This window comes from Thunnus thynnus, chromosome 5 (genome assembly GCF_963924715.1).
Source record: "Thunnus thynnus chromosome 5, fThuThy2.1, whole genome shotgun sequence".
In the NCBI taxonomy this organism is placed as follows: Eukaryota; Metazoa; Chordata; class Actinopteri; order Scombriformes; family Scombridae; genus Thunnus; species Thunnus thynnus.
In genome coordinates this window covers 21,268,745-21,290,594 of record NC_089521.1, presented here as the reverse complement: position 1 = coordinate 21,290,594, position 21,850 = coordinate 21,268,745, and the positions used below count along the sequence as shown (strand labels likewise).

Sequence of the window (21,850 nt, the reverse complement as noted above, 5' to 3'; positions counted from 1 at the left end):
AAACCAGAAATCCATGTACAGAGAGGAAATACATATTTTCCAAGATTCCCCAAATGAACCTATAATCTCCATCTCATTTTTCCCACCAACAGCTGAGAGCTCAGACATATCAAGTGACATGAAATGACCTCACATCCCCAGCCGGCAGATCATGTGACAACAGGCGTGCTGTCAATGCGGGCCCACCAACATCCAAATCCCCTCTGGATCAAACTACAGCATCATGTACAGTAGCAAAGAAGCAATCACCTAAAGTATGTTTATCCCAGGAGGGGAGCACAAATGCTAATAAAGATGAACAATTCCAATCAGTTAATGTGGATGCATGTATGACAGCAGCAAAATGGTGAGTTATTTTGCTTTTGAACACACACCCAGATCATAGATTGCAGTGCTAACCATGACGCTGAATTCCTTGGGGGAATTAAAGCTTTTAAGGCAGCAGGATACTGATCAATCCAATTGTGATTTCACAGACAGACAGCTGGAAATGGCGACGGCAGATTAATTATCTATAATAATTAACCAGAAGTACTCTGAGGCTCTTATCTCATGAGTCCAGGGAGACTCGCTGGTTAAACCTACAATGTTTCTCAGAAATACACAATGCAAACAAAACACTCCTGCAATTAGAGTGGAATCACCTTACACGCTGTTTGACATGTGACATGAACTATCAGTTCAATTATTAATGAAGTGGCTGTATTATTTTATTTTCCTTCAAACTGACCTTTAAATTGGTTTGGATTCATTAGAGGTTGTCTATTCATGTTTTTGTTTTTTTTTTTCCCCTGAGAGAGCAGCCTCGCTCAGGATGAGAGTGAAGCAATTAAAGGCCTTGGTGGTGTGGGATCAGGTGCTCCCCTCAGACCAGACTGAAGGGGTATTGTGGAGGGCAGGTGATGGGGGTAACAGAGACAGGAAGGAAAAAGGGAGAAAAATCACCCTGGGGTAATTTACCGCACTGCGGAAAGAAGACAATACTATAAATCTTCACCGCTTCTCAATTCATCTGGAAATTAATTTTATCACAGGCTTTATCACAGGGGTTTTCTTTACCAATAAGGTAAAGAAAAAATCAAACTGCAATTATTTTTTACAGAGCAAAGAGTGCTTGTGCAATACATCAGATTAATGGGAGGTCAAACTGTATGTTTGCCTGCTTGACTTCACCAACCACATGAGCAGCAATAGATCTTAAACCAACAACTCTCCCCCTTCTTGTGGCTGCACTGCCCACTGTTTTTAATAATACAATGTATCTTGGCAAACACTAAAGCACTTGCTTGAAAGCTAAACATTCATCCAAATCCAATATCCCAACTGCACACCCAACCCCTCCTTTCACTATTGCATCAGCTGTGCAAACATGGATGTTTCAGTGTGTTCCTGTACATTTAGGTAGTAAAAGCCTGCCCTCTGCAGGACTTCAGCTGAACACTATTTATCTGCGTCAAGCCTGACCCTGTGGAGCGTTGCATGAGGAAATCTATATGAAGAATTATTTTACGGTGACGTGAAAACAAGCGTGAGGAGAGTGGAGCTGCGTGACTTCAACCCCTGCTGGCTGATGATGCACGCGTGAACTGATGGAGGGAGACACAAGAAAGAGCTGGGATTGTTCACCCACGGGTCCACCGTGATGGGATGCTCCTGAGTCTAAACAGCATATGGTGCCTCCCTGGGCATCAACACACATCCTACAAGTCCAGCAACACAGCAGGCTGCGTGATGACACACATCACACATACACACACACATTGACACAGCAGAAACCCACTTCACTTCCTCCTTTCATTCATTCTCCAACCCAGCGTAAACATTTTGGCTTGATGTAGGAAATGAAGCCTGTGGTAATAAAACAAATTATTTTTGGTTCAGGTGTTTATTTTGTGTTTGTGTATCTTTTTTGTTGTCCTTTTCACCATTAATGGTCCTCTATTGTCACATGCTATATGATTTGACACCAATTATAGGCTTTCATACGTTCCAGTGCATGTTGCTTGTTTTATCCGATCAATGAATGAAGGATCGATTGGCCCTGAATTATGGTGTTATTACTGCAGATAATAAATAATTCATATTCTTTTAACAACACACTTCTTCAGCGATTCTCATAACAAAGATGTGTCTATTTCGATTTTGATATTTTGTTACAGAGGCAGATAAACACGAGTATATCCAGAGTGTATTTGCTGCCTGTGAAATCTCAATTTCGCTGCAGTGGACAAACACAAAATATTGCCTCCAGAAAAAAACAGTATGTGTTCATCTCATGATAATCAATCAACAGACAGTGTACAGTGCAATCTACAAAGCATCCACAACTGTGAGCATCAAACCCAGTGATTGATTAGGTTGTCTTAGGACAACCTTCCCAGTGTTTCATTCTTCATGCTTGACTTCCCCACCATGGCCACCATCTTGATTCCTACAAACATTACATCATCCTGCTGGTTGTCCTTCACTTGACCCCACGCTCAAGTACTCAAATGAACATCAAGCCCTCCTTGAAAATAATCCAAAATTACAGCAAGAGGCTGTTATAAATAGATACAGACTGTATTTTTGGAATGGAAAATATTGCATGTGATGTTGGTTTAGTGCTACATTTTCACTAATCCTTGGGCTGCTGATAGTGCTTACTGTCCAGGTCTCTCTCTCCTCTTGTCATAAATCATGTGGGGAAGTCAATAGAGTTGTTGGGATTTATGTGGGTTTGAGTCTTCTCTCTTGAAATGATTTGTTGTAGATGAAGGACATGAGCCTGACCATAAAAACAATTCAGAAGCATGAGTCATTTTCTTCAGATCTACCTCTGACAACTGAGGACTCTGCTGTTAATAATCTTTACCCCGAATCCTTTAAGGAATGAACAAGAAGGTATTTTGATCCAATTGTACAAGAAATCAATTTTAAGGATCTTAGCTTCTGGGTGTAAGATAAAACTGAACAATTACAATGAAACACATTTAATAAACACACATTATATAGTAACAATACATGATCAACATGGTAATAACCAAGTTTTATATGTGTTCTTTTTTTAAAGGCTGTAATTTCAGAAACAAGCGCTGAAAATGTTAGAAATTGCTGCTGCAGAGGCTGTGAAGTCAATATGTTGCTACAAGATGTGTGACATGATGGTAGTAGATGCACACAGTGCCTACAGTGACCTGCCATATGTCCCATCATAGGTCGCATAGGCAAGCCTCGCTCCTGAGACACAGCCTCCAGAAATGCACCCAACATCTGCCATCCCCTCCACACAGCCTGTAGGATCACACACGCAACCTTCACATGCATCACGCATGGCTCCACCTCAGTGTCACATACAAACCCTCCATCACCCCCAACCATCCTCCAGTGCTCATCACCTATAGAACAAAGAAAAATATATATCCATTCGACTCTGTTCTTACGTAACAGACCAGTCTCACCTAAAGAAAATCAGCTGCTGCTCCAATCACAGTGCCTCCCCTCATCCCCCCTCTCCTCCTTCCAATAAGGCCTCCTACAGTGTTAGTCGTGATAAATCTCCTGCGCCCACCCCCTGTGCACAGCTCCTCCTTCTCTCTGTCACTTTCCACAGGCCTTGTGGTGTGTCTCACTCAGGTCCAGCCCTCCGCGCCAACCCTCGTGCACCTCCACGCCTTCATCACATGGGAACAATCTCCCTCTAACAGGCCCTGAATATGCAGATTGGTTAATTCAGCTGCAGTTGCTCTCTCCGTAAATGCATCTGCAGCACTTTCCGAAGACTGAGCAGCGAATAAATGCTTACGCTGGGGCTTTTTTGGTGGTGGTTAGGGGGGAGTGCCTCTCTCCATGGCAGACTGCAGCCAAGGATGGGATTTTAGGAGTGGGATGGGGCAAGCAGAACTAATAAGAGATTAAGGCTTTGACCAAGGCAAAGCTCAGGCACAGTTGGTGACTGATCCTGATCTGTTAAGGAGTAATTAATTTAATTGCGCTTTTCATCTTGGCTTATTTGCATCTGCTCCTGCTGATACACTCTTAGTTTCTCTGCAACTCACCTGGTTATAACCTCTGCAGCAAACATTCCTTTAACATTTCCCAAAAACAGCTGAGAAGGCAGGAAAAATGCTGCATTAAAAAAACAGATCTTTCCCTAAAATCAAGGCACATGAAATGTTTCCAGAAACAGCAACCTCAGTTTAGCATCCACACTGCACCAGTGCTACAGTGCAAGTTTTATGGGTGTGAAAGATGATTCCCCGTGTTGTCATGTTGAAAAATAATATAACACATATAAGGATAATACGAACATTCAGAATAATCTCAACATTAATTTATATATACAAACACACTAACACATGGAGGGGAAAAAAGGCAAATCTGCTTTAAAAGGTGGCAGTTTCGTGTTTCTTCTCATTCTTGAGGTTGTCTTTTTTTTGAAGCAACACACAAGAGTCACAAAGAGAGGCTGTATTAGTGGCATAAATGAAGAGAGTAAGATTGTGTGTAGAACAGATGGACTTATGCATCTCCCTGAAGCATTAAGAAATACTGTAAACGCTGCTGCTTTGAAATGGGACGATGTGTTGTTGATGAACGCAGAAAAATAACTCCTGGTGTACACAAAGGCATCGGGTGCATAAAAGACTGTAGTTTCCCCCCCTCTCCATCTCTGTTGTGCTTTCTGCAGCCTTAGCACTAAAATCTGATTCAAGCTTTCTGTGAACAAGTGCGCTGCTTGCCAACACAAATGACAGCGGGAGTGGGCCAAGCGCCAAAGTCCTCCCCTGACTATCAAGAGAGAAAAGCAATCAAAAGAAGCAATCGATATAAACAAAGTCTTAACTACTATTGATTATTTAGCTCTACGCTGATGGGCAATGATAGTTATGGACCTAAATTCATACACTCAGTTGATTAATATCTTCATTTTTCTCTTTAAACACCCAATCAGGTGAGATTTCTGTTCGAAAAAATGACTGCAGATCATCCAGCAGCTCCGCTGTAGTGTTGTGTCTGTTGTGACATTTCAGTAGGATGCAATGGAAACTGCTCCTCAGCTCAGCATCCTGCAATCTCATCACTCACTGTAAGGCGGGCCGTTACTTCCATCAGCTGCATTTGAGTTTGGGCAAGTCAGCAAGTTTTCCTCTAGTGCACACACAGCCTGTACAAAAGAAATATACCATGGAAAGGCCAGGAGCCCTTTAGCTGAGCTCTCAGTCTCTGGTGAGATAGTGGCCTCTTGAGCCATTTGAAGCTTCCTCTGAGTGGCAGGCCATAAAGACAAATGACCGCAATGTGGTAAGTCACTCTCTCTATGACTTACAGAGCAGGAGAGGATACGAGAACACAGTGACACTATACACCGCCTTTTCCATTCAGATGAAGGCTTATGTTTGCTGTGTATGCCTCAAAATCAAGGCCAGCACTAATCTGTCAATTACAGCTTAAAAGCATCCACCTCCAACATATCACTGTTATGTTTGCTAAATGGGAATTGAATGGTGGTTTTTGTAATTACTTTTGAAATCTAGGTCTTTCTGTTCAATTAATCATGACAATTTGTTGTTTTTTTACCTTGACAATGTCTGAAAACTGTTGCCAAATTCTGTGTGTTGTAATATTTTCACGTTTTTTAATAAATCAGCCTTTCAGAGAGAAGCCTTGTGACTGTGACACAAAGCACCACTAAGCTGAGAGTCTTTACTTATACAGGAGTCGGAGATAAACTCTCAAGGCACATTAAATGGTATTACAAATAACTTTTCATGTTTTTTTTAAACATAAAATCTGGTTCAACACAGTTTACAAATCAGCAAATGCACCTTGCAAATTTTCTTTTTTTTCCCTTTTTGATACATGTACTTTAACATTCAAATGCTCCCTTAAGCCCATGTACTGTTGCTGACCAGTACTTCAACCAGCTCAGTGGGTTTGTGGTATCCTTTAATGAGATGGAGCGTTCGAGCTGAATTCACAGTCGGGTCATAGCGTAGCTGTCAACACGATATAACTCCCCTGAGGCTAAGGCCCTCCGGCAGTCTACTGCTCTGTCTGGAAACAACAAGGTACGTGTATTACAACTGTCTCTGCTTTGATTTATGCACGTAAGAGCTCCGATTCTAAAACACTGCTTTGTGAATTATAATGCCTTATGTATCTAAAAAACACTTGTGCAAAGGTATTTCATGATAATTCACTGTGACAATAAAAAACTGAAATACAAGTATTTCAAACTGAGCATCTGAGAACATTTTGAGGCATTTAAGAGTTGAGACACCTGTTTGTATGTCTGGGAATAGAATAGAAACCTTGATTGAATCTTAAACAAGTATTATTATAATATATTTGACATAAAAAGTGGAACAAAATGCAGAATTTAATCAGCCTCTTCAATTATCTCCATCAAAGAATATTCATTTGAAACAAGATACATTAAAGACCCCTCCAGTCAAAAATATGTTTTGTTTATTGTTTTTTCAGTTGAATGTTTCAGTTTCACTGTGCAAAATGATGTATGTGCAAAGTATGACACAAGAAGGCTGTTTTCATATTTATCTGCTGAAGGTGTAAAGTTTCTCTGTGCTCATCCTAAATCAGAGTTTAAGGCGTGTATCTACAAGCACGATTTGTGACACCAGAATTAGTTTGGAGCCAATTATGGTCCAATATTCAACTTACACAATTGTGATGTGGAAACCTGAAGCCTGCAGTGCACAAACATTCAGAATGGACTTTACAGTGAAGTAGGAGACATCTTGTGTCCAGTAATTAAACTTTTAAAATGAACAATATTTGTACATTCATAGATTCTGTATTCTGGAAGGAGAAGGAGTTTATGTGATTTTGTGAATTTTTAACAAAGTAATTGTACTTTTTGTTGTAGAAATACCATATCAGAGACAAATAATTATTCAAAGCAGAGTATTTTTATGTCTTAAACATGTCTGGAGGAGATATATATATATATAAATATCACACTCAGGAAATTCAGGATCTTCTACTTGACTTAAATGTGGACGTATGTGCTTCACATTAGTCAAGGAAACGTATTGACATAAAAAAGGAGCACCATGCAATGCAGATACCAATATCCCATTCGTGGATAGTGATGCCACAAAACCACTTCAGGACTCAAAAAAATGAAAAAATTTTAAAAAAAAAATGTCCAAAACCACTTGAAGATGAATATTGTGTGATGATCTTCTCTAAGTAAGGTAAGTAATGTTAATCAGGGGCCCCTTTCACCAAATTTGCAACATGAGATCAATTCCTTATGCATTAACTTTGACAAATTTCACTAATAAAAACCAACGCCACATTTGCAGCCCATGGATAAGAATGCAAGAGCCCTGTAGGACTTTCAAATTCATCTGCAATTTGCAAGAAACAATCATTTGTGAAAAGTTACTCTTTGAAATCTGCATGAGAGCAATGCTCGCAAATTGCTTTTGTGCAACGGGCCCCTGATGCCAATCCAAATTACGTTGCATCTCTTTTTTGAGTGGTGAGTTTGTTGTTTATGTTGTTTTTTCCTAAGACAAAAAGATCCTAAATATGTATGTGCAACCTTGTTTGACCGCAAATTGCCTTAGAAGAACTGTGAAGTAGCAGTTTAGTTTAGTTTTGATTGGTGGTTGGGCTAATATTTTGGATGTTTAAACAATGCATTTTCAGGATTTTTTAAGTCACATCCCAATGAAATATAGAGTGATTATCTGTCAGTATATATATATATACTGTATGTATATTATGTGTTGTCAGCCATGGCCAAATCTATCACAATGTTAGGTTTTTGACTTGTTTGTTCTGTATGTTTTGGTCATACATTATAGTGTCTGTGGTTAGGTGATACAGCTCATTACTACATTAACTTAGCTGTTTAGCCAGTTTACTTACATTGGAGTCAAGGAGATCAATGCTGTCGAGGCTCTTGCTCCTGTGAATGCGGCCCTTGATGCGGCGGAGTGATGGCTTGCCCTGAATGGTGCTCACTGACGAAGCTGCTGTGATGGAGCCAGCGGTCGGGCTGGGGTGTATCCTAAGGGTCAGCATGGAGGGGGCGGGAGGAAGACAAAGAAAAACAACAGCACTACATCAGGACAAGCAAGAACACACCCAGCATGGTTGCATCACAGCAGGACAAAGCACCACAGGCCAGACTGAAGAAGAGGAGGATGAACACCGCGGTCACATGCTTTTCAAAAGGCCATAGTACCCCGCTGGATAAAATGGCATTTAAAGAAATCTATAATTGGATTTAATGTCACAGAGGCCCTGTAGGGGGAATAGTTCATGCTCAGGAAGCACTGCAGCTTCAAACACAGAGGGCCTGTGCAGCTCTGTAGGCCACAGCAGTCAGACTGAAGCTCGGTCATGGTGAGATGTGGAGATGAAGCACACTTGGCTGACCTATCCCCAATACTCTCAGGAAATGTTTTACCCTTCACAAATGACATAATTAATCAGCACTGTTGGAGCCTCGCTGACCACACTGAAACCCTCCGCGTCTCATTCCCTTTGTGTCTCCCATGTTCCTTGCTTAATTGCTGTGTAATGTGTGAAATTAACTATCCCTGTGGGGATAAATAAAACTGACATTGTGATGAACTGAATCCATCTTGTGCAGGGTTAACTTCAGAGACCAGCTATATCTATCTTCTATACTCTAAGTGTATATATAGTATAACATCGACATCACTATTTAATAAGGCCTCTTTTATAAAGGGTTTATAGGTTGTAATGTAACCAATGGCTTTATTAATGGTTAAGAAATCGATGTAGATCATTTATAAGCCATTTATAAAAGCAACTTTTGGGTTGCCAGGTTGTGAAAATCTTTCTGGCTGATGTTTATCTTTTCGATATGGTAAGCATGCAGCAATAAATGTTGGTAAAGTGTTCATAAATGCTTGCGGATTTCACGCTTTCTAATGAGCCATCAAGTTTAGAGTTGTAAATGTTAATGAGTTGTTAGTAAATGTATTTTGATCCAGATAATCTGCAGTTTTTTCCACAGGGGAAGGGGGTCCATAAGAGTATCTACCTGATTAACTAAATAACAGGTTAAAAAAGATAAAACAAGCGTCTGCTGGAGGAAGATAAACACCAGCTGGTAACCCAAAAGTTATTCTCATTAATGGCTTTTAACTAAAGCATCAGTAAAGGCTTTATTAACCATGAATGAGGCCATTAGTTACAGCTTATAAACCATTTTATAGAGGGTGATGTACCATCATATCTACAGGACTGTGCGCCTGCCACGGCGCTCTCCAGGGTGCTGATCCTGCTGCTGGGAGCAGCTAGGGAGCTACCTGGAGTGCTCTTTTTCTTCCCCGCCCACAGTAGTGGGGGGGCTCCCGCCAGCAGGAATTTCCAGCCAGTACCTTCATTGTCTAATCATTGTCCTCACCTGTTTCCTAACACACACACATATATATATATTAGTGTGTTCTGGTGTCCTGAATCTGTTTTCATGTGTCACAGAAGAGTTTATCTTAGTTCTGTTTGTTATTTTCTGCTCTGTAGTTTGACGGTCGTCTAGTGACATAGTTAGATAGCCTTGTTGGTTGTAGTGGGTTTTTTTGTATTTTGCTAAGAGAATAAATCTCCTAAGATCCTCAGTGTCCTGCCTCTCATTTGCACTTGGGTCCTCACTCATTGCATTCTGATACCACATCAATAGTTAAACCAGCAACCAGAATTTTGCAGCAGAGCTTTACTGTTACTGTTGCTCAATTTAGTTTTTATTATGAATGCACAGTGCTCATACACCACATTGTAGCTCAAATTGATCCTATTGTTACTGCTTCTCTTCTCTTTTCCTCTACATTACCACAGTCCTTTTTCTCAGCGTCATTGAAGACAGTTGTTTTTAATGAGGATTTAACACAATATTCAATGAGGAAAAATCCTGTCAACACAGTGTGGCTCAGAGACAGTAGATATCCATTAGCGTTCTCAGCACAAGGCCCCGAGGAGCTCCTGAGGCTTGGAGACTCAGCAGGGGAAATTATGAGAGAAAGGAATGAACAAAGATGGGGGACAGGGAACATCACCTTCCACTTTCTCTCTGCATTAATTCGATTGTTGCCTGAAGCGGAGTGAGGTGCTTACTGGATGGAAATGCAAGGTAAAAGCATTCGACAATACACGCAGTCAATTACAGGCGACCTCAGATTGTTCTCATAAACAATACAGCAAACATGACTAATGAGAAAAGCTGCTTGGACTGTATCACAGGCCCGGCGCAGTCCTGCGCATTCAGAGGCTCATTTCTTGGATGTTGAATCTGAAATGGAGTTCAGCCAAAACACTTCAGGCCACAAAGGCAGAATGTAACATAGTGCCAGCAACTGTGCCGAGTCAGATATAATGTGCAGTGAATGATTTCACATTGCCATTTGATGGATTCTTCTTCTCTATCAAATATGCAGGTCTAATGTGTTTCACTTCAGGTTTGAGAGAAAGTATAAAACCGTAAGATATAATGTTAATGTCTCCTCTCTTTATCATGTTTATGGGTACAGTTTAAACTATACATGGATGAACGACACTTGGCATATGGCATCAAAAAATATTGCACAAGTTATGGAAAGTCAAAAGACCATTTACCGTTTTACTTTTTATGCACATACTCAGAAAATATGACATAATTTTAAAGGAATAGAAATTATTCATCTTCTTGATGTGAGTTAGATGAGAAGATTGACACTCTCATGTCCATATGTTGAGTATAAAACTACAGCCAGGAGGTTGTAGGTTGACTTAGCTTAGCATAAGGACTGGAAATAAGGGGAAACAGCAACAAGTCCTCCAAATTAAATGACCAAATACGTTGTTTGATCATGCACCCCAGGCAGACACATAGGAGCGTTTTCTAGTAATCAGCAGGACAACATCATGTCTGTCTGTGCTTTCCAAAACTGTCACAAAATAATGATGTTTTATGATGTGATAACACTGTTGTTAAAGTCTGGTTGGGTTTAGGCACAAAAACCACCTGGTTAGGTGGTTTGGGTTAAAATTATCACTAAGTTAAGGTTAGAGAAACATGTAGTGTGGATTAAAGTTATTACCTCCTTAGGCAACCTTCATTGTCATGGTTACAATAATAACCATGGGGTTAAGGTTAGGGGATGATCGTAGTTAGACTACATTCTTTTTTAAAACTCCACCACCTCCGAATGAGGAAATTTGTCAACTTATACAGACGTCATCTGTACCACACCACTGTTACAGGTCATAATTACTATGTCCGCTACATGGCATCTGTCACATATGCTGTTTTTGGGCGACTGACATTACAACCTATTGTGTTGTTTTTCTTGGGAGGACAGTCTCAGTAACAATTAGTTTGGTTCTATCTAAGAGTAATAAAATCCACCGACCAACACTTCTAATGTCCATTAATTAATGCAATATATGTTGTTTGTTTAATCTGTACAAAGCAAAAGTGTAAAACTGACAAATTGCATTTCTACAAGGGCTTATGTGTGGGACTGTTTCTTGGCCAAGTGCAGTGACTTTCTAGTTTTTTTGTCATCACAGTCGTCACTGCTTCCAGCCAGGAAACGTCTCCAACAGTTACTCTCTGTAAAACCACAACTCGTCGTTTTTTAAACTTTTTTTATTTTCTATTTTTTATTTTTTTTACATTTTTTTTATAACATGTTAATCAGTGAGCTTTAGAGGTGCTGGTAGGCAGATTTTGTTACCTTTTTACAGAGCTAGGCTAGCTGTTTCCACCTGCTTCCAGTCTTTATGCTAAGCTAAGCGAAAGGGTTGTTGGTGGTAGCTTCATATTTACTGTACAGACATGAGATTGGTCCCAATCTTCTCATCTAACTTTCAGCAAGAAAGCAAATAAGCATATTTCCAAATACACCACTATTTCTTTAATTACTTAAATGTGATCTGCTCTGTGACCGAGCTTAGTTATAACCCTGTATAATATCACTGAAACTGCAAAATATGATTTTTTAAATTTTTGTACTCTTTGTACTCTGGTGTCAGATGGTAGTGTAAGGACTGAAAAAATAGATGATCTTTATCAGTAATTGGCTAAATTGTGGCCTCAAATCTTTATCTTTGCCTTGTTTTTTAGCAAATAGGGTTTGCAACACAATAAGTGTCTGTTTGGCCCTGATATAATGACTGTATTGGAGTCTTGGACCTTTTGGTGACTATGAGAACAAAGAAGAATCCACTTCAAAAGAAAATGGAATAAGATCAATGACAAGACCCCTGATGGTCCGCTCCATCCACCACAGAGCGTGATAATGTAGTTCACAGATAAGGTCAAGCAGATGCCTGATGCTATTACAAAGAAAGGACGAGGGACACACACATTAATCAGTTGCAGGACTTTATGCAGTCCCTCTGTTCCCCCTCTCTCAGTCTGCCTCGAGGAGCCATCAAGTTCGAACAGTAACGGCTACTGCTTAATCAGCAGGTCAATAGGCAATGTTACGCTTCATTCTTCCCATCTTGGCCAGGGCTAATATAACACTTAACAAGGAGAGCATTCCTGACCAATGTCTGGTACATACACACACACACACACACACAATACAACAGATACACAGTAAGAGACACACAATCATACTCAGCTAATTCAACAACAGACTGTATCTGACAAGCCTAAATGAGTTAGCTCTGTGCTGTAACCACACTATCTGTCTGCTTTTGTTTTTGTTTTTTTGGAGAAAAGGTAGAGGTTAAAAATAAGAGGAAACATTACATAAACACAATAGACTTGTTGTATTATCCCTCCAGGCTTGCAACAGAGTGTAAAGTTCATTAAGTCAGGTTAATGCTAATCTTTGGCTGTGCGCAGGGAGGAATGGGTTCTTAAGACTGCAGGCAAGAGGAACATCTGTTTGCAGAGACTAATCCTAATTTAGCACTGCTGCTATTCAGTCTTTATCAAAGGCAAGCGGAGCTGTGCCTCCTCTAATTTTGGGAGGATGTGATGCACATACTGCACACAGTCGCTGCAGGGTGGATGGTATAAGTGTTTCAGGCAGAGTGGTGTGTAATCTCACCGCCACATGCTGTGGGATCAGCTGAACAGGAAGCCGCTCTGACCATTTGACCAGAGATGGGACAGAATTAATGTTGCAATTATGTAAAAACCTTAAAAATGGGATACTTCAATGATATTATGCGCTTCATTCAAAGTACTGTCAGTGACATCACATCTTGTCATACATCTGCACACTAAATGTGTTCATGAATGACAGAAATTATCCAACGGCATGTTTCCTATAGCACCTCTCCAAATCCTGAATGTGGTGTTATATACAGCTGACAATACAACATAATAATATTATTCATTGAGATAAATAATGATTGTTTTTCATCATCAGTCAATCTATTGATTTTTAAAATTTGATCAAATAATAGTTTATTCTAAAAAGCCAAAAAGAATGAGAAAAAAAATTATTAGACCAATGTGATGTCTACAAATTGGATAAAATTTACAATATTAAAGAGAAAAACAGCAAATCCTCACATCTGAGCAGATTTAACCTGAAAATGTTTGTTATATTCACTTAATAAATGATACATTTGAGCTGATATTACCATAACTGCCACAGATTCATTCTATGTCAATCAAAATATCAGTTTATCTAGAGTTTCAGCTCTAGTGAGGTGTTTGTGCAGTATTTTCTTACATCTCTGAGTATGGACTCAGTGTTAATAAGAATAGAGCGGTATTGATCTAAAAGGTCACTTTAATTAAAATAGCAATATGATTTGTGGAAAAAGGTTAAACCAATAGAGCATTTTCTCCAAAATGTTGGTAAAAACAAGATGAAGGATGTTTCTTCACATATTGTGCCAGGTGTTATGTAGGAATATGAATTAGAACACAGCATAAAATATGAAGAATCATATAAAATGTATTTTACACTTGACACAACATTTCTCACTATAATAATCTTGCTCTGTACAGAACATCATTCTTGTACTGTGCTACACGTCTGATGCTTATTAGAAGAATTGTGTGCTTATTGGCTTATTGTGAAAACTGGATGCAGGATTCATTGAGTGTTTATGATTCATGAGGTGTCCAAACTTCAGCTGAAACGAATCTATTCTAGTAACCAGGTTTAGATATTTACTTGACAATGACACCAAGCTTTGTTTCAATCAGTGGGACAAAGATAACATGTTTTACAAAGTCTTTAACTATCCCAAAATTTCACAGAATACAAAGCTATCATTTTTTAAAACTCATTTTTTAAGACACCAGGCACATTTTGTAAAGCAAACAGCAAAGAAAGAGGAGAAAAGGAGTAAAATATATCAAACTCACACAAGTTGTGTAAATGGTGAATGTCAGCTTGAGCCACAAGAAAGACAGCAATTGTACTGGCTACAAATAGCTACAACTCCTACCACTGGTAATAATAAATGTGTACTGAAGGTGTTTAATCTGAGCTATTTCATATTATTTCAACTTTAGATTGGATCTAAAACAAACTCATGCTATTCAACAGTCAATATTATCTCTCAGGGTATAATGTTTAGCTTTTAATTAGCTTTTCCTTTTTGCATATAGAGAAGATGCTCTTATTATTAAGCTTAAAGGACTATACCACTGTTTTTGCAAGTTTTATCTCCCTATCTGCAAATCACTTTACATTCCGGTTAAAAAATCCATCTATTATGTAGATTTTTTTTAATGAATTCTTACATTACAACTAAACAAACAAATCACAAGTCACTGTGATTAATATTTTTTAATGTATTTTCCCACATTCCAAACTGCCTTTCATTTCCATTCATTAAGGTTTCTGTATGACATTAAGAATTAGCGAATTAGTGAATTAGCACAAATACAAATTAGCAGTCTTCTCAGTGACTGTCACAGCTGCAATAGTTTTTTTTTTGTCAAAGATCAATAACGGTAATGAACTTTAAATGCAGATTGTTTTGAAAAGTCTGCACTGCATTGCCTTAAAACAAATGTGACTTTGACAAAAATGAATGCAGACATGACTGTGATGAATTACATGACTAATGCAAATTTCAAGAGCCGGATAATTATTTTTTAATGCAGGAGTTAATGGAAAATGACAAAGGTAGAAAAAATGGGTTCAAAAATATAAAACACAGCAATGCCATTTACGGAATGGTTAGTTGTCATGAAGAGTTGTTATGTTCGGTAAATGGAGTGAAACATACAGAATTCCTGCTATGGTCCTTTAAATGTCAAATAATGAGAGAAAGTTCAAAAACAAAATTACAAATGTTAAGTAGTTCATTGTTTCTGAGGTCTTATTAGGCGTAAATGAGCTACAAGAGCTCAGCATTTTCACTTCACCTCACAATACTCGAGTCTACTGTTCTTCACTCTAGCTGTAAAAAAAATAATAATTTAACAAGGTCAGATCTCACTCTAAGAGTTACGTAACTAGTTTAGTCTTTTGTATCAGTGCACATGCTGTAGATGAGACCAGAAGCTCCTTACAAAATCTACTTGAATATGGAGATGTAAGAATTAAAACAACAATAACAGAAGAAACATTAAAGGTCTCAGCGAAAATCCTTTATCTTCTCCTAGGGGGGCAACGGGATAATAAGAGGATGACTAAGGAATATGATTAGCCAAAGAGATAAAAAGCTGCATGTGATAAGCTTCTGACCCCTGCTGAGGTTACAGTAGCACTTTGACTTCGGTGACACCTTTTCTCTGAGTGTTTACATGAGGATTGTGGTCAAGTCTTGTAAATGTTTGAATAAAACCTGAAAACCTGTTGTACACATACTATTTACACCATGTACAGTCGTTTTATTCTTTTCATTCACAAATTCTGAAACAAAGGCTATTTGTGCGTCTTTGTAAACCTCCTTTGATCATGATAATCTACTACAAGACAATATGGAGGATTGATGTTTTGTCCTTGGTTTAGGTTGGTTATAAAGAGGTGATGATAAGCCTCTCACACACTGGAGCCACGCCAATGTAACTGCATTATGGAGAGGAAAATGATCCACACAGCACGAAACATTTTGAGTCTGTTGGAGACACTTGCTATCAGAGTGCCATTGAGCCTATTGACTCCTAATTAACAGTCTTTGCTTTCAAAGAAGATGGTAATCCTGCTATAATTAGGGATACTATGTCACACAAGTTGCAGCCTCGGCAGTGATCTGCTTACAGCCAGAAAAAGGGAAACGAAAAGGAGGACTGTCTTAAAGTAAACAAATGAAGAAGGCCGCAGCAGGAGAAATAGAGAGAGAGAGAGAGCGAGCGAGTGAGAGGTGGTCACTGCAATTTACTGTAGCATACAGGCACACAGAGTAATGAGGACACTGAAGAGGTGGGTAGACAAGACACAGACACACATGCTGAGAGCAGAGTATGGGTAGAAAATGTTTAATAGACATGGTTATGAGAGGTGTACACAGGCCTGGCTGCAGCACGGGAAATAAAAACAGGAGAGGACCATATTTCATGCTTTACATTTTATTCATTAGTTACAACACAGCAGTGGGGAGGAAGAGTGGGGTTGAGGAAGAGAGGATGATGGGTTTTTTTTTTTTTAACCACATGGTTAGCTCGATGAGGACATTTCCAGTGACAGCAGGCGGTGCAGTGAAGGCCATATACGTTAAAGCACATGAAGTTAGAGGCAAAGAAACAGTGATGAGGCAATGACATCATCCTACGCATTCAACTTTACAAACTGATGTGAAGGAAGGACATAGCTAGAGCCACTGGACTTTGTGTCACACACACACGCACACGCGCACGCGCATACCACGCACGCAGGCACGCACGCATACAAACTCCCAGCATGCGGAGTAGTTACCTTACCTACTGTGTATCGACCACAGTAGGTTTGTGATGCTTGCAAACATGGTGCAGACTGGCTGCAGTGACTGAGAAGGAATATGTCTTTTTTTTTTTTTTTTTGGGAGAGTGAGCGGGCGCACCGTGGCTCCGTGACCCGCTCATCATTTGACGAGATGTGGGAGGCGACAGCTCGACTCATCGCAGCCCCCCTCTTTTTCTCCCAACCTGCATCACATCATCATCATCATCATCACCATCATCCGCACCAAGATTCATACTCACCACATACGCTTCCTGGGTGGAAGACAATGTTCTTTGTTGGAGGCGGTCACCCCCAGAGCCAGCTGCATAACAGTAATGTATTTCTGGTAATTCACCATGGTACTGTCCACCGCTACTAAAAATCCAACCCAAAGAAAAGCACAGGTGATCATATATTTCTTTATTCCCTGGCATCCGCCTCCGCTGCGTCTTCCATGCTCAGCATCACAACGCCATTTCCAGCGCTGAAGGACTGACAGTGAAAACACTCCCCAAGGAGCTGAGCGAAAGGTGCCGTACCGCTGCGACCCATGTCTGCAATGACACTCTGACCGTGTTTTAGCGCTCGCAAACAAATCGCAGATCCATCCGATTTGTTTTGTTTTGTTTTGTTTTGCCTTTTTTTTTTTTTTTTTTTTTTTTTTTTTTAAATAACGGTCAGGATTTGGACATTATCTCCTTCCTGCTGCCTCCTCCCTCCTATCCAGGGCTGGAAACACTCTTAAAAACGCTGCAGCGTCCAGGCGTCAGTGTGTGTGAGGTAGGGGAGAGAGTGTGTGTACAGTGTAGTCAGAGGGGAGCGACTGGGAGGGAAGGGAGGAGGGAGAAGAGAGGGGGAAGAGGAGGAGGAGGAAGAGGAGGAGGGAGAGGAGGAGGGGGGGGAGGCAAGGGACCGATTCATTTGGAGATGCTCAGTTGTAGCATCTGTTTAGGAAGTCTAAAGTTTGTCTACGGTTGCTTATTATTGTAGAAAGTCATGTGTCTCTGTGTTATACAACACTTCCTGGAAGCAGTGATGACTTACAAAGACAGGGGCGTAACTAGAAATTCTGAGCCCCCCTGAAAGCCTCAGAGGATCTCTCTACATTTTTCAGAGGTGGATCGGAGGGCATATTTTTCCTACAATTAACAATTCATACAATTAGCACACACACACCGACACACACACACATACACACACACACACACACACACACACACACACACACACAAACCATATAGGTTTCGTTTGATGAACAAATGAGCTCAACATCTACTTACTGGAAAGTTTCAAGAGCTTTCAGCCACATCTTTTGGTTTTCATCAGCAAATGAAGCAAACTCGGAATATCAGAGAATATGTCAGATATTCTATATGTCTCTTTCAGCGGATGGACTAACCCCGTCTGCTGATGAAGGCTATGATGTGGCTGAGCGCTCCTGAAAATTTCCAGTAAGTGGAGCATTCAGCCGCATCTCATGGCTTTCCTCAGCAAATTTCCAGTTAAGAGAGGTTTTTTCTGTCACACTGCTACTTCCAAAGTCAATAACGAACCCTAAAGCTCATACTATAGTCTCTCTATACTATCATACAAGTACAGCGGATGTAAAGTGAAAGTACTGTGAATGTAACTGAGGAGATTATCAAAGGTCTTGGTGATTATTCTTAACGTACAAAGTCTGACTTGATTAGCTGTCTTGCAAATGAGCAGAAGCAACCAACCATCATGGATTTCTTCTTCTTATGTTACTGTACATTCTGCATATTTGATTGATATAAAAACACATACAAAACTCCTCCTCTCACAGAAATTAAACCTTTCTGGCTTTTCTGTCAGCTTTGTGATGATAACCATTAATGTTTGACACAAAATGGCAGATGTTAACAGGAGGGTAATTAAACTTCATTAATGCACAATAAAATTTGGGTGGGGGACTACGGATACTGGTCAAGGGTCATGCTTCAGTTCATCTGGTGTGTTTAATACAAAATATGTCAAATTTTCTTGAAGCATAAGAGTAAAATATGTCCAAGAGGGGTTTAATTCTAATCATCATACACACACACACACACACACACACACACTACACACATAATACATCCAGTGTTACTAACTACTGAATTTCATCCATCCACCCTTCGTTATCTTTATCTACATCCTGTACAAGGTTGCAGGGCAGAGAGCACTCTGGACACGGTTGGCAGTCGATTACAGTGTTAACAAGTATGCACAGACAACCGTTCACACTCACTTTCACACCTATTTGAGTCACAAACTCATCTAATCGGAGGAAACTGGAAGAACTCACACAGGCACAGGGAGAAAATGCAAACTCCACACAGGAAGGTTTTCTGCACACTGTTTGGATTTGTTTGTATGTCACGTACTGTACAGCATCTTGATCACCACTGGTGCATTTTAATTTCATTTCCCGTTGCATCCCATTGCAACATTGCAACATAGACATTTTTCACACTCAGCATATTAATTTTAAATGATCTGAAACAATGAGCTGCATCGTCTTCTATGTGTTCAAACGTCGCCAATGACAGTAACTGAGATTGTCATGACAGATATTATTGATGTCCAATGTTACTGCATAGTTGTCCTTTTTGGATACTTACATTATTATTAGACCTGTTACAAACATTATTTTTCACAGTTCTAAACTATTTTATGAGTTATCTTTGAAGTTTTACTGGTAATGCTGTACATATTTCTCACTACGTCAGAAAGAACGAAAGAGTCGTTTAAGTCTCTTGAGATAACTGTTTAAACTTTTTTGCATCACGTTCATGCTGAAACATTTATGACTTGATTCTAGATGTAATTTAATATTAAAGAAACACATTTTGCTGCTTGAAACAACATACTTCTCAGTTTTGCTGCAGAATGTTGTGACTCGTGTCTGTCAAATCCATGAAAGGTGCAGCACCCAGCAGCTCTGTCTTAGTGGACTGCGCCTACACCACCTGTGATTAGCAGCAAACAGATGCTGGCATGGGTTGTTTTTCAGTCAATAGACTGACACGCTGGTGCTGTTCTAAGCTTGAGTTGAGAGTAAGTCGATTAGTCTAGACTTTGAAGTCTTAGAGGAGAGAGACGCCCTCTCACCTGTGTAGAGAAGTGCACGTTTCACTCTCACTAGACCAAACAGACTTAAACGCTGATGTCAAACTACACAAGAGGTCTGAGGAGGCCAAATCAATGGAAACTGAAGAACTTACATTTATCTGTTTTGGAGCAGTACAATAGAGGTAATAGCTGATATAAGCATTATGCGATAAAAGGATTATCTCGTTGGTTAATTAGGAAAAAATCAGATTGATGCACATGCTGAAAATGAGCTCGAGCAACTGTTTTGTCCTACAGAAGCTTTCCACCATACAGATAAACAGGCAGAGCATGGCACTAACACTGCCAGTGTCAGGGGAGCAAATCCCTCTGTGGCCGGCGTTGCTAAAAATGTATGCACCCATGACACTGTAGTGCTCTGTGGATGAAAGTATCCTCCACATGGTGTGCATTATGCTAACCTACAGTAATGACAGCATCATAAACCTCTCTGTATGGAGGCTAAACACATAGACCTGCATGTTTAAATACACTATGTAAAATGAAACATTTGATTAAGCAAGCTGAATTGAGATGAAACTATGATAAACATCGAATGCTGCATAGCGTCAAGTCTTTTTGAGATGATAACGTGCACAACAAAGCTTGTATAACACACACAGAAAATGAGCATCAGGCCTATTCTGAAAATTAAACAGCCCTTTCTGTGGTTGCCAGTTCGTTAGTTCTGGGTGACTGGAAGCAGAAAACCCTTCAGGGCATTGAGGGAACCTAAATTCATCTAGTGCTCATATGTCCTAATATTCCTCCATGCAGTACCTGCTGGTGAGTACAGTAAGTGATTCAGTTTTCACATACTGTACAGACTGTACTTTATGATGGTTCATTAAAAAAACAAAACAATATTTAATACACTTGTATATACACTAGAGCTGAAATAATTAGCTAGCTAATCGATTAGTTGATCAATAGAAAATTAATTAACAATTTATCAAGAAAAAGTCCTTACCATTTGCTATTCTCAGCTTTTGAAAATGTGAGTATGTGCTGCTTTTCACTGTTTTATATCATTGTTAATTGAAGATCTTTGGTTTTAGACTGTTGGTCGGGTAAAACAAACAATTTAAAGTAACACTGGACTAAAAGAAATTATGACTTTTTTTAACAATAAAATGATGAATCTTAACAATTATCCACAGATGTTAACATTATTTAGTTGCAGCCCTAATATACTTTAAATACACTTTGTATACTAAACAAGCCTGGATGCCACATGGGTTTCTATAGTAAGTTATAGTGACATGAAATAATGATGATTTGAAGCAAAATGGGGCTTAAATTTATTTTTGAAAGAATTTGTCCTAAATTGGGTGTAATAACAAAATATTTGTCACTAGCAGAAAATAGTTTCAGTAGCATGATAGTACAGCATAGGATGATTCAGTTTTCACATACTGTACATATAATGTCTACACTGAGTCCTGGCTGCATGCTGGCAGTGATGTCACAGCTTCCTGTTCGTAGCCTCTTGAATCCAGTCAACACTCAACTAATACACCACTAATGGAATCATCAGAGCAGAGCTCCGCTTGGACAAACCTACCAGCAATGCACTCTGTCACCTCCCATTGACTAGGACGCCATTCACATAACTATCGGGATTAATCAGACACCACGGATCGTCATTATCAGACATGTAAGACACAGCAGTCATTAGTGAATGGGGGGAACTGCTGCGGACACACGCACACACTTATACACACACCTCTTTGTCTTTTATGGACACACACTCACATTACGTGCAGTGTGCATGGGAACCAGTAGTAGTGTGTCAGTGGGGAAGCATTGAGACAGCAGTGGGTCAGTGGTTGTGCTGCAGTCTGAAGCCCACTGCATACCCATGCACACTCCACTGCAGCACTTTGATTTCACATTGGCATCCCCCCTCTGCATCTCCACAG

The 21,850-nt window shown here is 39.7% G+C and overlaps 1 protein-coding gene across 8 annotated transcripts in view; it reads right to left on the bottom strand.

Moving 5' to 3' along the window:
• Window positions 1–17,642, bottom strand: part of tjp1b (tight junction protein 1b) — a 59,656-nt gene extending 42,014 nt beyond the window's left edge. For 2 of the 8 annotated variants that reach the window (XM_067590063.1, XM_067590068.1), the window contains exons 1-2: window positions 17,075–17,641; window positions 7,882–8,023 (exon numbers count right to left, since the gene is read on the bottom strand). In XM_067590063.1, coding sequence (XP_067446164.1) covers window positions 7,882–8,023; window positions 17,075–17,226 — 294 coding nt within the window. In that variant the 5' untranslated portion in view covers window positions 17,227–17,641. Of the gene's footprint in view, window positions 1–7,881; window positions 8,024–17,074 lie in introns of all 8 variants that reach the window. The other 6 variants (XM_067590075.1, XM_067590070.1, XM_067590066.1 and 3 more) reach the window with 4 other exon arrangements.
• Between the last annotated feature and the right edge of the window lie 4,208 nt (window positions 17,643–21,850).